Genomic DNA, 24,161 nt, shown 5'->3' with positions numbered 1-24,161 from the left:
TTCTCTCTTTACTGGGAATTTTCTTTTGAGTATTAACGTTGACAACGTCGACAACATTATTTTTAGTTGCCAAAACTGCTCTTTCAAATAGCCAGTCGGGGTTGGTATAGTTTTGAACTATGTTTGCATCAATTTGGTAGATGAGTTCATTTTCGGTAGTGGCTGTGTTCCAGAAGTCACTGTCGTCTGGTCAAGCGGATGTGTCCCTTTGGCTATTAGTAAAAGTTTTTGAGCAAAATATGCTGTTGTTTCGTCTTTCGATAGTTCAACTCTTATATTTTTGTTTTTGTGGCCAGAGATATGATTTCCTTTTAAGCGTGCATTGATCTCGTCTGCTGGTGTTGATTTGGAGATAACTGGAAGTATTTGCCGAAAATCTCCTGAGAATATGAGAAGAGCTTCTCCCGTCACTTCAGAGTTTCCTCGCAAGTCTTGTCTGTCCATGGCTTCGAGGAATTTCTTATGTAGCATTGAGCATTCATCCCGGAAGATAATTTTACCTATTTTAAGAAGCTCATTCCAACCAGATGCTCTTAAGATTTTACATACAGGGAATTGTTCTTGGGCTACAGTCAACGCTAGTTGTAGGGTGGTATGGATAGTTCGTCCTCCTTCCGTAAGTGTGGCTGCAATTCCGGATGATGCCAGTGCAAGGGCGACATGTTATTTAACACGTATTTCTGCCAGCAATAGTTAATTAGAAACGTTTTCTCGGTGCCACCCGGTCCGTCCAAGTAAATAATTAAGACAGTGTTGCTGTCGATCGTTTCATGGAAGCGTCGTAATTTTCCTTTTGATTGTCATTGAGGAGTGGTTTGTTGTGAGCAATGTATTGAAGTAGTTCGCTGAAGTTTTAGTTTCTTTCGTTTGTAGTTTCGAAATTTAGCACTCTGATAGCATCTTTTCGTGATGCTTGCATCCCAGGTTGTACTAAGGTCTGGTTGTTTACAGTTAAACATTTATGGCTCTGAGCACTATGGGACTTAACGTCTATGGTTATCAGTCCCTTAGAGCTTAGAACTACTTAAACCTAACTAACCTAAGGACACCACACAACACCCAGTCATCACGAGGCAGAGAAATGTTAAACATTTATCTCTAGGCGAATGACTGTTTCACTGAAGGCGTCTGAGTTGAATTCGAAGGTAAGGTCAGGATGAGCTTGTTGGATTTGGAAGGAAGGATGGAAGATTGGGTTTAACGTCCCGTCAAAATCAAGGTCATTAGAGACGGAGCAGACACTCGGATTGTCTGAAGGGTGGGGACGGAAAATGGCTGCGTCCTTTCAAAGGAACCATCCCAGCGTTTGCCTGGAGCGATGCAGGGCGCCACCTCGCTCGTATTTGGTACAGTATGTCTATCCTCATACGTTATTTGAAAGAGTCCCATAGCTGTTGTGGATTCGATGAGTTATATGTTGTTAGAATTATGGCGAATAAGTTTCTCATTTGTTCGGCTGAGGCTGTGCGTCATGCTTCTTGTAGTGTTAATTCCCAGTGGTTGTCGTTTTCCAGTAGTCCTAAGCTTTGGCATGCTTCTCTGTACGTCTCGCGTAGGTAACCATAACAGTTTTGAGATCTGTACAATTTGCTGGTCCCCGTATTTCGTGTAGTAACATTCGGAGGTACAAACATTCGGCTTTGTTCGGATATACGGCGTGTTTCCATGATCCTTGATTATCTTCTAATGGAATTCATTGTTTTCGTCGATTAAGGAAAGGCAAACCTACGATTCTAGCATTTGTAGATTTAGAGAAAGCTTTTGACAATGTTGACTAGAATACTCTCTTTCAAATTCTGAAGGTGGCAGAGGTAAAATACGGGGAACGAAAGGCTATTTACAATTTGTACAAAAACCAAATGGCAGTTATAAGAGTTGAGGGGCATGGAAGGGAAGCAGTGGTTGGGAAGGGAGTGAGACAGGGTTGTAGCCTCTCCCCGATATTATTCAATGTGAATATTGAGCAAGCAGTGAAGGAAACAAAAGAAAAATTCGGAGTAGGTATTAAAATCCATGGAGAAAAAATAAAAACCTTGAGGTTCGCTGATGACATTGTAATTCTGTCAGAGACAGCAAAAGACTTGGAAGAGCAGTTGAACGGAATGGATAGCGTCTTGAAAAAGGGATATAAGATGAACATCAACAAAAGCAAAACGAGGATAATAGAATGTACTCGAATTAAGTCGGGAGATGAAGAGGGTATTAGATTAGGAAATGAGACACTTAAAGTAGTAAAGGAGTTTTTCTATTTGGGGAGCAAAATAACTGATGATGGTCGAAGTAGAGAGGATACAAAATGTAGACTGGCAATGACAAGGAAAGCGTTTCTGAAGAAGAGAAATTTGTTAACATCGAGTATTGATTTAAGTGTCAGGAAGTCATTTCTGAAAGTATTTGTATGGAGTGAAACATGGACGATAGATAGTTTGGACAAGAAGAGAATAGAAGCTTTCGAAATGTGGTGCTACAGAAGAATGCTGAAGATTAGATGGGTAGATCACATAACTAATGAGGAGGTATTGAATAGGATTGGGGAGAAGAGAAGTTTGTGGCACAACTTGACTAGAAGAAGGGATCGATTGGTAGGACATGTTCTGAGGCATCAAGGGATCACCAATTTAGCATTGGAGGGCAGCGTGGAGGGTAAAAATCTTAAGGGAGACCGAGAGATGAATACACTAAGCAGATTCAGAAGGATGTAGGTTGCAGTAGGTACTGGGAGATGAAGAAGCTTGCACAGGATAGAGTAGCATGGAGAGACGTATCAAACCAGTCTCAGGACTGAAGACCACTACAACACCCCTCATGTAATAAGGTAGTTCTTCGGTGGTTCCTTTGTAAAGATTTCCGTCCCCTATTGAATTGTGTGCACCCTGTCTACTGACCTCATTTTCAAGACCACATCGAGTACTCTTTCGCCTTTTCGTCATGTTGTTGAATCAACTGGGAGTAAATATTATTGATGGTGGCATGCAACACGAAACACATTTTTTCCGGTGTTGTCACTGAAGTCCCAGCCCTGTCAGTGAGAACAGTCGCGCGTGTCCCGCAGGCCTCCGCGCCGGGCGCGCCTGGATCCTTCCCCGCGGCCTGGGTCGGCGCGGCGCGGCGCGACCCCTCCGCGGCGTGGCGGCGCGCGGGCCGCGCAGTAGGTGCCGAGCCGGCGAGCCGCGCGCGCGCAGCATGCCCTCCGCCAGACACCATGTGGACGCCGCCGCCGCTGCCGCTGCTCGCCCTCGTCGCGCTGGCTGCCGCCCCTCTCCGGCTACACGCTCAAGGTTCGTCCGCAGTCTGCTGTCTTTCCTAGTGCGGCTACTCTGTCGTATGACGGCCAATTAACCCAGTTTCACTTAACGCAAGTTGTCGCACGTCTTTCGCGTACAACAGATGTGAAAACGTACGATTGTGCGTTCGTGAAAAGTTTGTCTGACAGTGAAATTAGAATGACTGAACCACTTACGAGGGATTTGCAAGGTAAAGTTCGCTAGTGAGCTGACGTAGCAGAAAAAAAATAACAAAGGACTTAAAGGGATATACCGGTCGAGCAACCTCTAACACATAATACTCGAACCAGGCGCAAAGCTATTTTTTTCTGAGTGGACACAAGTTGCATCGAGTATGCGTTCTGCAGCTAGGTAGCTGTGTAAAGATTATTATATCTTCTACAAATATACTACGCCAAGACACTACTGTGTGCCTGATAAATTGTACAATCTACCGGTATTACTGGTGCTTTTACTCTTTGTACTAGAGAACGGTGCTCAACAAAATTAACTTTATGCGTCAGAACTAACACAAATTTCTCTTATTTTGTTCATATTACGTATTGTAATAAGGATCCTATTCTGCTGAAAATTGATCTGTGTTTTCCCTCGTACCTCAAAAAGAACTCTTCATGAAGTCTTGCTGCTTACAAATTACAATATAGAACACTGCTTCGTCTTTAGTGTTGTAAGTAAGAATCTTCAGCGCATTGGAAAAACACGAATCGTACTTAATTTTTTTTTTTTTGCACGTATATTGTATTCCACTTTAATACAGTTCCCATATATTTAGCATAGTTTTTCAAGGTACTGCCGCCTGCATGAACGCAAAGAAGGTATTAATTCCTCCTTACGCTTGTAAACATTATATTCGTCAATGACAATTCACGTTCTCCAGATTTTTATGAGAAGACCGACGTGTAACTACGTCTTCGCTAAGAGTGCATGCGGCGTACCCTGACGTCATCTTTGGCAATTCCACAAATATTGGCAGTATTTAACGTACAATAAGAAAGCATTCGAAAGCTAAAACTCGATGCTGTAGGTAATTCTTCTATAATATTTCTATTTATAGACTGAGTCCTTGATTGCAGTCAATTCAACGATTAAATTTGTTCTTAAACTACTTCTTTATTTTGTTTTATTAATGAAATACATTCCTCTGTCAACAGTCGTCGACGCGAAATTAGTAAACACTTCATCCCTTCATAGAAATAAACACGTCTAGCGTACTGAAAATAGGTACCGATATTCTACCTATATTAGATGCAGCATCACCACAAGGTAACTCTTACATTTATTTCGAGATGCTGTGACAGTTACTACCTAGTGCTGAAAACAACATAGTTGCTTATCCAGTAAGAATACTGGAGATAATTTCGCTCGATTTAGCAACGTGCCACGGTTGTAGAAAGACAATTAAGTTATAGAGACTGTTTTACAATATAGGTACAAATGAACAGCCGATTGGAGGGCAATGTAGCAAGTAAATAATTTTAAATACGACGCAAAGTCGTGCTTGAGGCTTGCGACTACGTTGAAATATATGAAAATAGTAAACAATGTTTACGAGCCGCTAACGATGCCCGAAAAGCGTAATGTAATAAAGAAGTGGAAGTTAATCGAACATCTACATCTACATCTACATTTATACTCCGCAAGCCACCCAACGGTGTGTGGCGGAGGGCACTTTACGTGCCACTGTCATTACCTCCCTTTCCTGTTCCAGTCGCGTATGGTTCGCGGGAAGAACGACTGTCTGAAAGCCTCTGTGCGCGCTCTAATCTCTCTAATTTTACATTCGTGATCTCCTCGGGAGGTATAAGTAGGGGGAAACAATATATTCGATACCTCATCCAGAAACGCACCCTCTTGAAACCTGGCGAGCAAGCTACACCGCGATGCAGAGCGCCTCTCTTGCAGAGTCTGCCACTTGAGTTTGTTAAACATCTCCGTAACGCTATCACGGTTACCAAATAACCCTGTGACGAAACGCGCCGCTCTTCTTTGGATCTTCTCTATCTCCTCCGTCAACCCGATCTGGTACGGATCCCACACTGATGAGCAATACTCAAGTTTAGGTCGAACGAGTGTTTTGTAAGCCACCTCCTTTGTTGATGGACTACATTTTCTAAGGACTCTCCCAATGAATCTCAACCTGGTACCCGCCTTACCAACAATTAATTTTATATAATCATTCCACTTCAAATCGTTCCGCACGCATACTCCCAGATATTTTACAGAAGTAACTGCTACCAGTGTTTGTTCCGCTATCATATAATCATACAATAAAGGATCCTTCTTTCTATGTATTCGCAATACATTACATTTGTCTATGTTAAGGATCAGTTGCCACTCCCTGCACCAAGTGCCTATCCGCTGCAGATCTTCCTGCATTTCGCTACAATTTTCTAATGCTGCAACTTCTCTGTATACTACAGCATCATCCGCGAAAAGCCGCATGGCACTTCCGACACTATCTACTAGATCATTTATATATATTGTGAAAAGCAATGGTCCCATAACACTCCCCTGTGGCACGCCAGAGGTTACTTTAATGTCTGTAGACGTCTCTCCGTTGATAACAACATGCTGTGTTCTGTTTGCTAAAAACTCTTCAATCCAGCCACACAGCTGGTCTGATATTCCGTAGGCTCTTACTTTGTTTATCAGGCGACAGTGCGGAACTGTATCGAACGCCTTCCGGAAGTCAAGAAAAATAGCATCTACCTGGGAGCCTGTATCTAATATTTTCTGGGTCTCATGAACAAATAAAGCGAGTTGGGTCTCACACGATCGCTGTTTCCGGAATCCATGTTGATTCCTACATAGTAGATTCTGAGTTTCCAAAAACGACATGATACTCGAGCAAAACACATGTTCTAAAATTCTACAACAGATCGACGTCAGAGATATAGGTCTATAGTTTTGCGCATCTGCTCGACGACCCTTCTTGAAGACTGGGACTACCTGTGCTCTTTTCCAATCATTTGGAACCTTCTGTTCCTCTAGAGACTTGCGGTATACGGCTGTTAGAAGGGGGGCAAGTTCTTTCGCGTACTCTGTGTAGAATCGAATTGGTATCCCGTCAGGTCCAGTGGACTTTCCTCATCAGTCGACTGTTGTTCGGCCGGCCAGCATTGTTTATAATATTCATACAAGTAAATAATATTAATAAATCTAGGTCCTACAACCAATGGTTTAACCCATACGACGTATGCACAAGTGCAGTCAGGCTATTGTTACAACACTGTTAATGTCGAGTTTATAGTGGAAGTATGAGTATGCTGCAAAACCTCGTCACGCCGGTCAGCACACTTTCTTGTGGTTGGTTGGGAAGACGTAGCACGAATCTTCTAATCAGTGGTGGCTCGTCAGTAGCAAGGAGACCGATATTCATAGAACTGAGCCCATTCGTCTTTTGCGTGTGGGGATGTTTAAAAGCTTTGGTGTATTCCAGGCGTGTTCGTCAATAATCTCTGTAAATATGTTGTAGATGGTTGTCAAAGCATTCGGAAAGCACCTGGGGATTTTTTAAGGTGCTGAAAGCTGGCTTCGCACGAACGCTGACCGTGTGGAAAACTTGTTGTACGAGGTGCATTCAAGTTCTAAGGCCTCCGATATTTTTTCTAATTAACTACTCACCCGAAATCGATGAAACTGGCGTTACTTCTCGACGTAATCGCCCTGCAGACGTACACATTTTTCACAACGCTGACGCCATGATTCCATAGCAGCGGCGAAGGCTTCTTTAGGAATCTGTTTTGACCACTGGAAAATCGCTGAGACAATAGCAGCACGGCTGGTGAATGTGCGGCCACGGAGAGTGTCTTTCATTGTTGGAAAAAGACAAAAGTCACTAGGAGCCAGGTCAGGTGAGTAGGGAGCATGAGGAATCACTTCAAAGTTGTTATCACGAAGAAACTGTGCGTAACATTAGCTCGATGTGCGGGTGCGTTGTCTTGGTGAAACAGCACACGCGCAGCCCTTCCCGGACGTTTTTGTTGCAGTGCAGGAAGAAATTTGTTCTTCAAAACATTTTCGTAGGATGCACCTGTTACCGTAGTGCCCTTTGGAACGCAATGGGTAAGGATTACGCCCTCGCTGTCCCAGAACATGGAGACCATCACTTTTTCAGCACTGGCGGTTACCCGAAATATTTTGGCGAAGGTGAATCTGTGTGCTTCCATTGAGCTGACTGGCGCTTTGTTTCTGGATTGAAAAATGGCATCCAAGTCTCATCCATTGTCACAACCGACGAAAAGAAAGTCCCATTCATGCTGTCGTTGCGCGTCAACATTGCTTGGCAACATGCCACACGGGCAGCCCTGTGGTCGTCCGTCAGCATTCGTGGCACCCACCTGGATGACACTTTTCGCATTTTCAGGTCGTCATACAGGATTGTGTGCACAGAACCCATAGAAATGCCACCTCTGGAGGCGCTCTGTTCAACAGTCATTCGGTGATCCCCCAAAACAATTCTCTCCACTTTCTCGATCATGTCGTCAGACCGGCTTGTGCGAGCCCGAGGTTGTTTCGGTTTGTTGTCACACCATCTTCTGCCTCCATTAAACTGTCGCACCCACGAACGCACTTTCGACACATCCATAACTCCATCACCACATGTCTCCTTCAACTGCCGATGAATTTCAATTGGTTTCACACCACGCAAATTCAGAAAACGAATGATTGCACACTGTTCAAGTAAAGAAAACGTCGCCATTTTAAGTAATTAAAACAGTTCTCATTCTCGCCGCTGGCGGTAAAATTCCATCTACTGTACGGTGCTGCCATCTCTGGGACGTATTGACAATGAACGCGGCCTCATTTTAAAACAATCCTCATGTTTCTATCTCTTTCCAGTCCGGAGAAAAAAAATTGGAGGCCTTAGAACTTGAATGCACCTTGTAATGTATTTGTCCTGAGTAGGAAACCTGCGGTTTGGATCCTCGGGGACTCTGTAAAATCTTCACGGACACAATCGCGATACGTCGTGTCAGGGAAACCACTGTTTGCCGGACCCATGGACAACTGGATTATTTACATGTTTCATTGTGCTCTACTCTCCTCTTCCGGTTGTACCTCGTAATCAAACACTTTGTGCAACGATTGTAATTTATTTATATTATAAACGAGGGAAAACGTATTTCGCTTACTACCTTGCAATATAAAATAAAATTTACCACAGAACAATTCTTCGAATATCTTCTCATAAAGAGAAATGTATATTGGTTGGTAACTGTAAGGTAATTGTTTCTTATGAAGCTAATGATACTTCAGATTTACTGTACGAGGAAAGTGGAAAATAACATACGAAACGAACTTCCAGTGTGTTGCAAAAAGTGCAGCTCCAGGTCGCAGCCGTGCGGCCGATAGCCGGTCTATATATAACGACAGCGGCGGTCCCGCTGTGGCAGGACGGCGAAACCGCCGACCCAACTGGTCCGCCCTCGCAGAGCCAGCCGGTGCACCACGGCGAGTTCCGCGTGCGTGCAGACTGCAGGCCCCGTCTAGTGGCTCCTACAGTCCAACGAATAATCCTTTGTTTCACGAACATTCATTTACAGCATTTCCGAACAGAATAATTTGATTTTTATAAGCAGCTCCGTCCCTATAGGTGGCCAGTTCCTCCCGCTTCCCCCCGCCCCCAATCCTTTCTCCGCCGTCCACAGTATTCCTCATTTATATCATACAGTGCTGAATAAATTACGTCTTAGAATACATCAGCATTTGGAGAAATTTTGACACCAAAAATGTACACGACAATACACAAATACAGGGTGCTCCATTGATAGCGACCGAGCCAAATATCTGACGAAATAAGCATCAAACGAAAAAACTACAAAGAACGAAACTCGTCTACCTTGAAGGGGGAAATCAGATGGCGCTATGGTTGGCCCGCTAGATGGCGCTGCCATAGGTCAAAGGCATATCAACTGCGTTTTGCTTTGAATCGGAACTCCCATTTTTATTACATATTCGTCTAGTGCGTAAAGAAATATGAATGTTTTAGTTGGACCACTTTTTTAGCTTTGTGACACATGACGTTGTAATAGTCACAAACGTATAAGTACGTGGTATCACGTAACATTCCGCCCCTGCGGACGGTATTTGCTTCGTGATACATTACCCGTGTTAAAATGGACCGTTTACCAATTGCGGCAAAGGTCGATATCGTGTTGATGTATGGCTATTGTGATCAAAATGCCCAACGGGTGCGTGCTATGTATGCTGCTCGGTATCCTGGACGACATCATCCAAGTGTCCGGACCGTTCGCCCGATAGCTACGTTATTTAAGGAAACAGGAAGTGTTCAGCCACATGTGAAACGTCAAGCACGACCTGCAACAAATGATGATGCCCAAGTAGGTGTTTGAGCTGCTGTCGCGGCTAATTCGCTCATCAGTAGCAGACAAATTGCGCGAGAATAGGGAATCTCAAAAACGTCGGTGTTGAGAATACTACATCAACATCGATTGCACCCGTATCATATTTCTATGCACCAGGAATTGCATGGCGACGACTTTGAACGTCGTGTACAGATCTGCTACTGGGCACAAGAGAAATTACAGGACGATGACAGATTTTTTCCACGTGTTCTTTTTAGCGACGGGCGTCGCCCTTGCCGCAGTGGATACACCGGTTCCCGTCAGATCACCGAAGTTAAGCGCTGTCGGGCGTGGCCGGCACTTGGATGGGTAACCATCTGGGCCGCCATGTGCTGTTGCCATTTTTTGGGGTGCAATCAGCCTCGTGATGCCAACTGACGTGTTACTCGACCGAATAGTAGCGGCTCCGGTCAGAGAAAACCATTATAACGACCGGGAGAGCGGTGTGCTGACCACATGCCCCTCAAATCCGCATCCTCAATGAGGATGACACGGCGGTCTGATGGTACCGATGGGCCACTTGTGGCCCGATGACGGAGTGCTCTATTTATCGACGAAGCATCATTCACGAACAGCGGTAACGTAAACCGGCATAATATGCACTATTGGGCAACTGAAAATCCACGATGGCTGCGACAAGTGGAACATCAGCGACCTTGGCGGGTTAATGTACGGTGCGGCGTTATGGGAGGAAGGATAACTGGCCCCCATTTTATCGATGACAATCTAAATGGAGAAAATGTATGCTGATTTCCTACGTAATGTTCTACCGATGTTATTACAAGATGTTTCACTGCATGACAGAATGGCGATGTACTTCCAACATGATGGATGTCCGGCACATAGCTCGCGTGCGGTTGAAGCGGTATTGAATAGCATATTTCATGACAGGTTGATTGGTCGTCGAAGCACCGTACCATGGCCCGCACGTTCACCTGATCTGACGTCACCGGATTTCTTTCTGTGGGGAAAGTTGAATGATATTTCCTATCGTGATCCACCGACAACACCTGACAACAAGAGTCTGCGGATTGTCAGTGCATGTGCGAACATTACGGAAGACGAACTACTCGACTCGCTGTTGAGAGGAATGTCGTTACTCGTATTGCCAAATGCATTGAGGTTGACGGACATCATTTTGAGCATTTATTGCATGAATGTGGTATTTACAGGTAATCACGCTGTAACAGCATGCGTTCTCAGAAATGATTAGTTCACAAAGGTGCATTTATCACATTGGAACAACCGAAATAAAATGTTCAAACGTACCTACGTTCTGTATTTTAATTTACAAACCTACCTGTTACCAAGTGTTCGTCTAAAATTGTGAGCCATATGTTTGTGACTATTACAGCACCATCTATCACATAGCGAAAAAAGTAGTCCAACTACAACATTCATATTTCTTTACGTACTACACGAATAAGTAATAAAAAATGGGGGTTCCTATTTTAAAAAAACGCAGTTGATATCCGTTTGACCTATGGCAGCGCCATCTAGCGAGCCAACCATAGCGCCATGTGGTTTCCTCCTTCAAGCTAGACAAGTTTCGTTCTTTGTAGTTTTTTCGTTTGACGCCAATTCGTGAGATATTTGGCCCGGTCACGATCAATGGACCACCCTGTATACAATAGTACTCTAAGAACCACAGTGAAGCTTATTTCAGAGGATACATCCCATTGCACATAATACACGAGTTACTTGCCAGTACATCCTCACACGGAGTGTAGAAAGTATTTTTAAATGCCTCTGAGCACTGTAATTAGTTTAATGTTTTGTTCTCCGTCACTGCTTGTCACTGCTTGTCATACGTTCCTAGACTCCACAATAATACTCGTGGTTGAAACTTCCGAAGTAGGCTTTTATGGGATTCTTTGTGGTAATAACCATCTCTTCCTCTGTGGGTCCCTGCCGGAGATTTGTAATCAACAGACCTTCGGCCATTAATTACTTTCACCTACTGTGCCTGTGCCTCACTGAAACAACTGGATTATTTGCAGTCACCAAATTTAAATATCACTCGACGGTTCTTTAGCAACAAGAGCCGCACACATTAGTTAAAATGCATAGTGCCTGCTGTTTCGGACTGCGGATGGGTGGTGCTGGGAGGATGAGGGATTCGGCCAGGCAGCTTACAGCTCGCGCAGGATACGATGGCCAATGTGGAGTGACCAGTTTTCGTCCAAAGCGTTGGGCGATTTCATTCGTTTGTTTGGAAGGGGACACAGTTAAAGTCTTTTCCACCTTTCGGCCGGTCACCGATGCGCTCACCCTGCAGTCTTTCTCAAACTATTTTACGGAAACTATTGTCCGCTCCCGTTAGCTAACCGGGCAGCGTGACTGATTGTCAATCCTCTGGGCCTGAGTTCGATTCCCGGCTGGGTCGCGGAATTTTCTCCCCAGTGACTGAGTGTTGTGCTGTCCTCATCATCATCCTATCATCCTCATCGACTGCAGGTCGCCGAAGTGGCGTCAAATTGAAAGACCGGCACCCGGCGAACGGCCGATGCAGTGGGGGGCCCTAGACATACGATTAAATAAAAACCGAAACTATTCGGTAAAAAAATTACGCTTGTGCTTTGCTTATAGCTTTATATGTCAGGCTCGTGATGATGTTCCCATCATTTCGTTAATAGCCGTATTTATTACGATATTTACCTGAAAGTAAGACACTGGGCAAGATTCGGAAAAGTGTCCAATGATATAGAACTCGCTACGATTTGGCGTTTGGTGCATATTATATGATACGTTGTTGTGTATGAAACTGAGCTGACTTACTGTATTCTTCTTTAGACTCTGGCTGAGGTATCTACCTGTTACTAGTCTCGAGAGAACTGATCAGACGTAGCACACTCATTTGCGATCGCAGCGCGCCAGCGATGAAGCCAGATTGAAGTAGTCACAACATTCCTTGTACTTCATAAACGATTTCAGATATCGAAATGAGATTTTGGCAAATTATAGCACTCAAGGAATAGAGTATTTTACTATGTCGTTATTATGTAGAACTTCATTATGTACCGTGTTATTCCAATAACTACAGACCTTTTCGGCTAAGGAATGTACTACTTTTTCAGAAGTCTCTCACACCTGCGTCTGCACGACATGTTAGTGCGGTGAGACAGTGTAAACTCCACTTTGTTTTGGCAAAATAAGCAAATTTTGGTGTGGAAACCACTGAAATGTGTAGGTTTTTCTCAAAATTCGCCCCTTACGACGCTTCTGTGAAGGTTACAAATGTTTAAGAAGCCAGGCAAAAATAAATCGCCGCAGTTTCGGTGGAATTCTTTTTAGATACTAACGAGAGCAGAGGTGACGGTTGATCTTTCTGAATGGTCACCATACAAGTGTGGACGCGGAGGGGCTCCACTTAATATTTACAAAAAATGTGAACGTAGGCTTCAGTTTAGAACGGCACGTCCCTCCATCGGTTGGCATTTTCTCTACAGCGCTCTGAGTTACCCTCTCCTCACCAACTGCCGCTCTCTCCACGCTTTGTTCGCACTATACCGATAAAGTCCACGCAACTGGGGTAAAAATTAAGTCTGGAGGGCAGAGTAGTTGAGCAACTGCCTAGTATCTGCCGGCACACATTTTCAGTTGTCGCCGCTTATTCCAGACAAAGTCTCGATGCAGCTGATATCATCAGTTATGTCCCTTTCCTTTCCTCCTCCTCCCCCCTCCCTACAGATTCAGTTTACATAAATTAAGTAAAATATTGTGTGCAGGCACGCTATTGACCAAAAGCAGCACTTCAAAAATGGTTCAAATGGCTCTGAGCACTACGGGACTCAACTTCTGAAGTCATCAGTCCCTTAGAACTTAGAACTACTTAAACCTAACTAACCCTAGGACAACACACACATCCATGCCCGAGGCAGGATTCGAAATTCAGATGGTTCAAATGGCTCTGAGCACTATGCGACTTAACTTCTGAGGTCATCAGTCGCCTAGAACTTAGAACTAATTAAACCTAACTAACCTAAGGACATCACACACATCCATGCCCGAGGCAGGATTCGAACCTGCGACCGTAGCAGTCTCGCGGGTCCAGACTGTAGCGCCTAGGACCGTACGGCCAGCAGCACTTCGATCCTACTTGCGTGAATGATAGATAACTTTAGGATCGCTGGTCGATTCCAGAGTTGTGTGATGGTTGAGGATAGCAAAACACAATCTATTATTTGATCTTGTCATGAAAAAGAGTTTTTGGGCGGCGCACATGAAATAACTGATTACGTTGGTAATAAGTAGTGCGGTGATTGGAAAATCGCATAGAGCTCTGTTCAGAACGGGAGATATTGGAAGAACATTTGCGGCAGTATTTTGCTACGCACGGAGAATTTCCCTGCGTGCAGCAACGTCGACTATTGCAGTGATGGTGACCTCAGTGGTGCCTGGAATCCAGCGCCAGGCGTGAAGCGAATGTTTTCAGTGTGTCGGCAGTTGAGTGGGACGTCTTCACATACAGACAATGAACACTACTGAGCGGGAATTAATTTGAATTGTAATTATGTTTACCTTCATTAATTTACTAAGCAGAGGCACAGTTTTTTTTTCAGAGACGACATTATGAGATGTCCGCTCTATAACACTACCCATCACTGAGTCCGTCTTGTTCGATCAGTGAAACCGTTGGCCTCTTCACGCAGACTGACATACATACACCGCAAGCCATTACATTGCATGACGGAGGGTACCTTGTACCGCTATTACTCGTTTCCCTTCCCGTTCCACTTGCAAATAGAACAACGGAAATAAGAGTATCTGTATGCCTCTCGTGTTATCTTCGCGGTGTTTGCATAAAAATGTAAGCTGTCGGCGATAGAACGGCATTGCAGTCAGCTTCAAATCAAATAGCTCTGAGCATTATGGGACTTAAAATCTGAGGTCATCAGTCCCCTAGGCTTAGAACTACTTAAACCTAATTAGCCTAAGGACAACACACACATCCATGCCCGAGGCAGGATTCGAACCTGCGACCGTAGCAGCAGCGCGGTTCCGGACTGAAGCGCCTAGAACCGCTCGTCCACAACGGCCGGCGCAATCAGCTTCAAATGAGTGTGTTTCGCGAAAAGATCCACCAAGGGATTCCCACTTGAGGTGATGAAACATCTCCGTAATAATCGCTTGTTAATCGAACTTTCGGGTAAGAAAACTTCTGATGTACTTCAACATCTTCATTTAATTCGACATGGCGGGGAGCCCAAACAACTGCGTATCACACAAGAATGGGTGGCGTTTGTGTTCTATACGAGGGCTTCTTTGTAGGTTAGCTACACTTTCCTAAAATTCTCTGAATAATCCGACAACGCACCTTCCCAACTACTGACCTTACGTGCCCTTTCGATTTCATATCGCTTTGCAACGTTACGGCTATACAGGGTGGTCCACTGATCGTGACCGGGGCAAATATCTCACGAAATAAGCGTCAAACGAAAAAACTACAAAGAACGAAACTTGTCTAGCTTGAAGGGGGAAACCAGATGGCGCTATGGCTGGCCCGCTAGCTGGAGGTGCCATAGGTCAAACGGATATCAACTACGTTTTCTAAAAATAGGAACCCCCATTTTTATTACATATTCGTGTAGAACGTAAATAAATATGAATGTTTTTGTCACGATCAATGGACCATCCTGTATTAATCATCGATGTGACTGTACTAATAATGCTGTATTCGAAAGTTACCGGATTGTTTTTCCTACTCATCAACATTAACTTACGTTTTCTACATTTAAAGCAGACTGGCATTCATCACACATACAAGAAATTTTGTTTAAGTCATCTTGTAAGCTACTACAGCCTCTCAACGAGGACCCCTTCCCTTACACCACAGCGTCATTAGTAAGCAACCGCTGATCGCTGCTTACGCTGCTCGTCAGATGGATTACGCGTATAGAAGCTGAGAGCGGTCGTATAAGTGTTCCCTGGGGCTTTGCTGACGCTACCTCTGTCTCTGATGAACACTCGTCTCCGGGAACGACGTGCTGGGTACTGTTACATTGGTGTCGGTTACCTTTAGAGTGTCCCTGTTATCGACTCGTCCCATGTTGCCTGCCCAATTTGTTTCTGCAAGCTCGTTCATTTCCCAGGAGCTACAGGGGAAGTTGTTTGCAAAAGATATTTTAGAAAAACTTGTCTTGACAGATTTACTGGTGAGATCATTTCCCACATGAGGCCCATGACTAATATTGCTTCCTGCGCTTAACGACTTTGAAGATAACGGATTTAATTTCACTTCTTAACGCATTTCACAAAATATTTCCCGTGCATAGTCAAATGTACTGTTACTCTGTTATCTCCGTAAGTCACATTATTGACTGTTTTAAAACTGCATCTATAAATAATCAATACTGGCTCATTACCCTACGAACGCCTGAAGGAAGGAAGGAAGGAAAATTAGGTCATTAGAGACGGAGCACATGCTCTGGTTGTGTCAAGGATGAGGAAGGAAATGGGCCGTGCGTTTTGAGAGGAACAATCCTGATTGTTGTGTATTTTGTAAATTTGTGGTAAGATTCTATGGGACCAAACTGCTGACGTCATCGATTCCTATCCGGAGTGTTGTGTTCTGTCCACTCGTCTAGTATAGGGTGCCTAGGAGACTTGCTTTCTCGGATCGCTGCGCAACAATTCAAGCAAATCGTATTAATAAAGTTTGTTACAAAAGGAAATGATTGCGATATTTAACTTTCTCAATTGTCAGAAATGTGGCAAGCAATGGGCGACATGGAAAATTAGCAGTCTCTGCAATATATGAATTTCCAATATAGGTCCAGTAATACTGTTCGTAAGTCACTGCTGTAGAGTTCGTAGATCGGCTAGATTTCAACTCCGGTGCGGTCAGGCGGAGCGGCGCTTATACTCTCTTGGCCTAGATGCAGGTCCTGTCTCGGTGTCGTCCTAGAGAGGGGTCTGTCAGCGTGCTACTGGCTGACGTCGCCTCACAGCCCTTTCTGGTGTAGCGTTCCTGGCCGACCTGCCAGCGCTTGACGTTACGCCGGAACACTACCGTTTGCCTGGAGAAATCATGAAAATCAAAAATCTCGATGTCTGGACGCGGGTTTCAACCGTCGTGCTTCCGAATGCGAGTCCACTGTGCTAGCCACTCCCGCACCCCGCTCATTGGTACGCCTGAATACGTTCTTCAGCTTTCCGTTACGCACTCCTGTGAGTCAAATAAACCTGTGACCAATGGCGCTGCCGGTATTTGTATAGTTCACTTGTCACCCAAACTCTGCCCCACGTACCAACTAGCAACACAGTGTTGACTCAAGGTACTTGTCGTACTCGTGATCGCAATGTTGCCAAGTTATCTTTCACTGACGACCATCATCTATGGAAACTAAGCATAATAAAAAAAACTTCTTTCAGATATTTTGTACTGTTAGTATGCTAGGAATCGACTGCGCAAATTTTGGTTCATCTGTTTGTCTTCTCAAGTTGGTACACCCGAGTGCTTGTGACAGATTATTGATTCTAGTTGTGAGATATTGATGTTGTCAGAGAAAACTACACTTTTTTTTCATCTTGTGAAATGCATATTTTTCGAGTTCAGGTCATTTAAATCAAGTTGTAGACTTTTTGCCTTCACTTTGAAATCTTACCAAAATCTGCCTGAATATTTATACGGTTTTCTTCCGATAGTACTTCGTTATGCACAGCTACGTCATCTGAAGCAAGACTCAGGTTACTATTCGTATTGTCTATTACACCATTAACATGTAGCATACAACATGCAACGTGCGATACGATATGAACCGCACTTTTTGTGTCACATAGTTTTCTGTGATCACAGGTTTTGCTACTGTGTATATATATATATATATATATATATATATATATATATGTGTGTGTGTGTGTGTGTGTGTGTGTGTGTGTTCCACATTTCCTCATAAACCACTGGACTGATTTCAAGCAAACATGGTACACTCATTTTTTTGTTTCCATTTCTAATAGAAACGTGGCAAAATAAATACCTAGGCAATGCCAGGTTTGTCAGCTAGTATGTCATAAAACACAAGTGTAAAGGCACAAAAAAATTAGTAAAATGTTTTATCGTATTATATGCTACATTATCAAGCAAAAGAGAATGGAGTTGACATATTGTAATCAACTCGATAAGCGAACACCAACAGTAAACGTCGAATAGATATTTTTTTTTTTTAGTTAAAAGCCTTCTGAGGGTTCGACGCGGCCCACCACGAATTTATCTCCTGTGCGAACTATTTCATCTAAGAATATCATTTGCACGCTACCCTCTTAATTATTTGCTGGATTTATTCCAATCTCTTTCTTCCTCTACAGCTTTTACTCTCCAGAGTTCCTGATTGTGCCATGGTGATTATTCCCTGATGTCTTGACACATGTCGCATCATCCTGTCCCTTTCTCTCGTCAGTGTTTCCCATACAGCCCCTTCTTCACCGATTCTGCGGAGAACCTCCTACATCTACATCTACATTTATACTCCGCAAGCCAACCAACGGTGTGTGGCGGAGGGCACTTAACGTGCCACTGTCATTACCTCCCTTTTCTGTTCCATTCGCGAATGGTTCGCGGGAAGAACGACTGTCAGAAAGCCTCCGTGCGCGCTCGAATCTCTCTAATTTTACATTCGTGATCTCCTCGGGTGGTATAAGTAGGGGGAAGCAATATATTCGATACCTCATCCAGAAACGCACCCTCTCGAAACCTGGTAAGCAAGCTACACCGCGATGCAGAGCGCCTCTCTCGCAGAGTCTGCCACTTGAGTTTGCTACACATAAAATATAAAAATGCAGTAAATGAAGCAGGCAAAAAGGAATACAAACGTCTCAAAAATGAGATTGACAGGAAGTGCAAAATGGCTAAGCAGGGATGGCTAGAGAACAAATGTAAGGATGTAGAGGCACATATCACTAGGGGTAAGATAGATACTGCGTACAGGAAAATTAAAGAGACCTTTGGAGAGAAGAGAACCACTTGCATGAATATCAAGGACTCAGCAAAGAAGGGAAAGCAGAAAGGTGGAAGGAGTATATAGAGGGTCTCTACAAGGGCGATGTACTTGAGGACAATATTATGGAAATGGAAGAGGATGTAGATGAAGATGAAATGGGAGATACGATACTGCGTGAAGAGTTTGACAGAACACTGAAAGATGTGAGTCAAAACTAGGCCCCCGGAGTAGACAACATTCCATTAGAACTACTGTCAGCCTTGGGAGAGCCAGTCCTGACAAAACTTTACCATCTGGTGAGCAAAATGTATGAGACAGGCGAAATACCCTCATACTTCAAGAAGAATATAATAATTCCAATCCCAAAGAAAGCAGGCGTTGACAGATGTGAAAATTACCGAACTATCAGTTTAATAAGTCACGGCTGCAAAATACTAACACGAATTCTTTACAGACGAATGGAAAAACTGGTAGAAGCCGACCTCGGGGAAGATCAGTTTGGATTCCGTAGAAATATGGGAACACGTGAGGCAAAACTGACCCTACGACTGATCTTAGAAGCTAGATTAAGAAAAGGCAAACCCACGTTTCTAGCATTTGTAGACTTGGAGAAAGCTTTTGACAAAGTTGACTGAAATAATCTCTTTCAAATTCCGAAGGTGGCAGGGGTAAAATACAGGGAGCGAAATGCTATTTACAATTTGTACAGAAACCAGATGGCAGTTATAAGAGTCGAGCGATATGAAAGGGAAGCAGTGGTTGGGAAGGGTGTGAGACAGGGTTGTAGCCTCTCCCCATTGTTATTCAAACTGTATATTGAGCAACCAGTAAAGGAAAGAAAAGAAAAATTCGGAGTAGGTATTAAAATCCATGGAGAAGAAATAAAAACTTTGAGGTTCGCCGATGACATTGTAATTCTGTCAGAGACAGCAAAGGACTTGGAAGAGCAGCTGAACGGAATAGACAGTGTCTTGAAGGGAGGATATAAGATGAACATTAACAAAAGCAAAACGAGGATAATGGAATGTAGTCGAATTAAGTCGGGCGATGCTGAAGGAATTAGAATAGGAAATGAGACACTTAAAGTGGTAAATGAGTTTTGCTATTTGGGGAGCAAAGTAACTGATGATAGGCGAAGTAGAGAGGATATAAAATGTAGACTGGCAATGGCAAGGAAAGCGTTTCTGAAGAAAAGAAATTTGTTAACACCGAGTATAGATTTAATAGTCAGGAAGTCGTTTCTGAATGTATTTGTATGGAGTGTAGCCATGTATGGAAGTGAAACATGGACGATAAATAGTTTGGACAAGAAGAGAATAGAAGCCTTTGAAATGTGGTGCTACAGAAGAATGCTGAAGATTAGATGGGTAGATCACATAACTAATGAGGAAGGATTGAATAGGATTGGGGAGAAGAGAAGTTTGTGGCACAACTTGACCAGAAGAAGGGATCGGTTGGTAGGGCATGTTCTGAGGCATCAAGGGATCACCAATTTAGTATTGGAGGGCAGCGTGGAGGTTAAAAATCGTAGAGGGAGACCAAGAGATGAATACACTAAGCAGATTCAGAAGGATGTAGGTTGCAGTAGGTACTGGGAGATGAAGAAGCTTGGCTCAAAATGGCTCTGAACACTATGGGACTTAACATCTTAGGTCATCAGTCCCCTAGAACTTAGAACTACTTAAACCTAACTAACCTAACGACATCACACACATCCATGCCCGAGGCAGGATTCGAACCTGCGACCGTAGCAGTCCCGCGGTTCCGGACTGCAGCGCCTAGAACCGCACGGCCACCGCGGCCGGCTGAAGAAGCTTGCACAGGATAGAGTAGCATGGAGAGCTGCATCAAACCAGTCTCAGGACTGAAGACCACAACGACAACAAACATCTCCGTAACGCTATCACGGTTACCAAATAACCCTGTGACGAAACGCGCCGCTCTTCTTTGGATCTTCTCTATCTCCTTCGTCAACCCGATCTGGTACGGATCTCACACTGATGAGCAACACTCAAGTATAGGTCGAACGAGTGTCTGGTAAGCCACCTCCTTTGACTGACTACATTTTCTAAGGACTCTCCCAATGAATCTCAACCTGGTACCCGCCTTACCAACAATTAATTTTATATGATCATTCCACTTCAAATCGTTCCGCAAGCATACTCCCAGATATTTTACAGATGTAACTGCTACCTGTGTTTGTTCCGCTATCATATAATCATACAATAAAGGATCCTTCTTTCTATGTATTCGCAATACATTACATATGTCTATGTTAAGAGTCAGTTGCCACCCCCTGCACCAAGTGCCCATCCGCTGCAGATCTTCCTGCATTTCGCTACAATTTTCTAACGCTTCAACTTCTCTGTATACTACAGCATTGTCCGCGAAAAGCCGCATGGAAATTCCGACAATATCTACTATATCATTTATATATATTATTACCTTGTTAGTCTACATAATTTTCAACAAACTTCTGCAGAATTTAAAATTTTTGGAAGCGTATTTTACAATGGATATTTAACGCCGATCGTTGTAAAATACTAAAGTTCAGTAAAGCAGTCTCGATTGCAACAAGTGTTTATTATGATTGACTGCCGGGTTTGGTCTATAATTTCTACTTTCTTCTGTTCTGCTTGTCTCTATTGTTTACTACCATGGAATGTATCCTCAGAACTTTGTCAAATTAAGGCTTACGTTTGACACCAGTAGATGCCTCTTGACCAGGAATAATAGCTACCACCCCCGCAAATATCAGGTGACTTCCTTTGCCTCAACTATGCAACGCTTTTCAATTTGCTACCAGCTCTTAGCATACAAAGTACAAACCTTTATTCATTGAAAATATACAAGAGTTCAAAAACTGAGCACAATCACGAAAAGAGGAGATAATTACCTTATGAGGTTGTCGAAAGAAGTATTTACCCAGCTAAAGTTTAATTACTTTAGGCGTACAACAGTGCCCGAAACATAATGTTAGAAAAATTCTGATACAAAAGACACAGGGAAATACGTTCCACAGCAAAATAAACATTTAATACGGGATATGGTTACTTCTGACAGCCGCATATTCTGCACAGCGACGTGGCATGCTCTCTAACAGACTGATCAAGAGTTCACTTCGCAGTTGATCCCATTGCTCGGCAGCAGCTTTGTGGAGGTCTGGAAGTGTTCTTGGTAGAGTTTTTAGTGATGCGTTTCGTCTCTCTAATGCATCCCAGGCATGTTTTATATGATTCAGATCAAACGACGTCATTGGACAGTTCGTACCACACACATTTTCAGCTTCAACAAATATATACACCGAAGCAACTCGATCCGGACGGGCGTTACCGTCCCTAAAATGGACGTCTGCAAAACTGAACCTCTGAAAAGACAAATATGTGGTAGCAGAATCTCATCTCTGGACCTCTGAGAGTATACAGTATTCTTCCGACCATCAACGAAGATGTGCAGCTTCGTAAGTCCATTCTACATGATGCCTCCTCACACCTTGCCGTCACCAGCAAACAAGTTGTGGTGTCACCGCCAGACACCACACTTGCTAGGTGGTAGCCTTTAAATCGGCCGCGGTCCGTTAGTATACGTCGGACCGGCGTGTCGCCACTATCAGTGATTGCAGACCGAGCGCCGCCACACGGCAGGTCTAGAGAGACTTCCTAGCACTCAGCCCAGTTGTACAGCCGACTTTGCTAGCGATGGTTCACTGACAAATTACGCTGTCATTTGCCGAGACGATAGTTAGCATAGCCTCCAGCTACGTCATTTGCTACGACCTAGCAAGGCGCCATTACCAGTCACTATTAATGCTGTAAACATTGTACCGTCAAGAGCGATGTTCACCAATTATGGATTAAAGTTAAGTATTCCAGCAGCTACGTACTTTTTTTGCTAGTATAATTACCTTGTCCTGTTCCAGACTTCACGCCAGCCTGCGTGAGCTTAAACGCGTGCCTTTCGGCTTCCTCATAGTGGCTTGGCTGTCTTCCCAAGCCACAACACAAGTATCTTTCCACGACATTCCTCGGGGATGCGTCAGATACCGGGTTGCAAACAGTTGATGTTGCCAACTCCACAATACACAGGCCCGTCTCTGTGTTGGAGTGAGTGGGATGCACAAGACCAGACGTCTGGCAAAAATCTGCGATGTTCTGAGCCTCCGATACACATTTTATTGGAAAACTGTAACTCCTGAGGTAAATGCAAGCTCGGCAGCGAACTGTCTTGCAGGGGTACACCGTTAGGGCCAGATATCGGTCTTGGTGTGAGGTACTTATTGTCGGCCGACATCGTACTGGCCTACGACGCATCTTCTCGAAACCGTCGTCAAAGCCTTCAAATGACACTTTGTGGGACATCCAAGGATACTGAGAATTAGGTATATGTCTGGCCTGCTTCCAGCGGCCGAGTACTTCACACTGCAGGAAAGGATCCAGACGGCGTGGCTGGGGCATTACATTGTCAACTTCACCAGGAGACTACACTCGGCTCACTAGGAACTGACAAACAAGACTGAGACATTGTGTTTAGCCTTCGGTTACGCCGCTATTCGATCACGGAGTGGACGTCTACTCTTTTCCTGTCAAAGCAAACAAAGAAACAAACAAAAATGGTTCAAATGGCTCTGAGCACTATGGGACTTGACATCTATGGTCATCAGTCCCCTAGAACTTAGAACTACTTAAACCTAACTAACCTAAGGACATCACACAATACCCAGTCATCACGAGGCTGAGAAAATCCCTGGCCCCGGCGGGAATCGAAGCCGGGAACCCGGGTCCGGGAATCGAGAACGCTACCGCACGACCAGGAGGTGCGGACAAAGCAAACAGGGGGTAGATATTTACGGTTATGTTGGACGATTGCTCACCTTTTCTCTTTCCGTATCGTTTTGTCGTGATTATGCTTAACTTTGGAACACTAGTATATATCTTTTGTTTCCTTTAATTCCTCATTTCATTTTAACGTTATGCGCATTTATTGTCAAATGAAACGAAATACCAGGCGTCTCAAAGGGAATCATCCGATAACAAAAAATCATAGCTATTATTTTACTTAGACAAGTGCGTGAACAATGTATTGTTGGAAAGAGCAAACTCTGGAGTTTTACATGGTCCCCACTAGGTAGCAGCAGTGTGCACCCACTTCAGTTCTAGTAAAAATGGTTTCGGGACAACAGAAAGCGTTTAGTGTTCTACGTTTTGCGCAGTGCGTGTCACTAATAACTGTTCAGAGTGACTTCCGTACTAGGTATCGTGTGGGCCCTCCTATAAACACAGAGCATTAGAGGATGACGTTAACAATTCCGAGAAACAGGTTGTTTGTGTAAAGGGAAATCGCCGAGCCGTCCCCGAGTGTCTGACACAGACGTCGAGAACATCCGCCATAATTTCACACAGAGCCCGCAGAAATCCGATCGCCGTGCAGCTCGACAGCTCAACATGCCACCGATGTCCGTATGGCATGCGTTGTGTCGGCGTTTACACATGGAACCATACAAAATTCAGCTACTGCAAGTTCTTCGTGAAGGTGGCAAACAACAACGTGTGGAGTTCTGTAATTTCGTTCTT

At 44.0% G+C, this 24,161-nt stretch overlaps 1 protein-coding gene and 1 pseudogene across 1 annotated transcript in view; both read left to right on the top strand.

Annotated features, from left to right (window-relative positions):
- Nucleotides 1–3,167: 3,167 nt before the first annotated feature.
- The window catches only part of LOC126161254 (reversion-inducing cysteine-rich protein with Kazal motifs-like), a 480,526-nt gene continuing 459,532 nt past the window's right edge, over nt 3,168–24,161 (top strand). Inside the window, exon 1 of the mRNA XM_049916994.1 lies at nt 3,168–3,278. Within this exon, the coding sequence (XP_049772951.1) occupies nt 3,203–3,278 (76 nt within the window). The 5' untranslated portion in view covers nt 3,168–3,202. The remainder of the gene's footprint in view (nt 3,279–24,161) is intronic.
- LOC126163423 (5S ribosomal RNA) lies at nt 9,876–9,993 on the top strand (annotated as a pseudogene).

The sequence above is a fragment of the Schistocerca cancellata genome, chromosome 2 (assembly GCF_023864275.1).
Source record: "Schistocerca cancellata isolate TAMUIC-IGC-003103 chromosome 2, iqSchCanc2.1, whole genome shotgun sequence".
Lineage (NCBI taxonomy): Eukaryota > Metazoa > Arthropoda > Insecta > Orthoptera > Acrididae > Schistocerca > Schistocerca cancellata.
The sequence above is the reverse complement of the archived record's forward strand: the minus strand, read 5'-3'. Positions and strand labels throughout refer to the sequence as shown.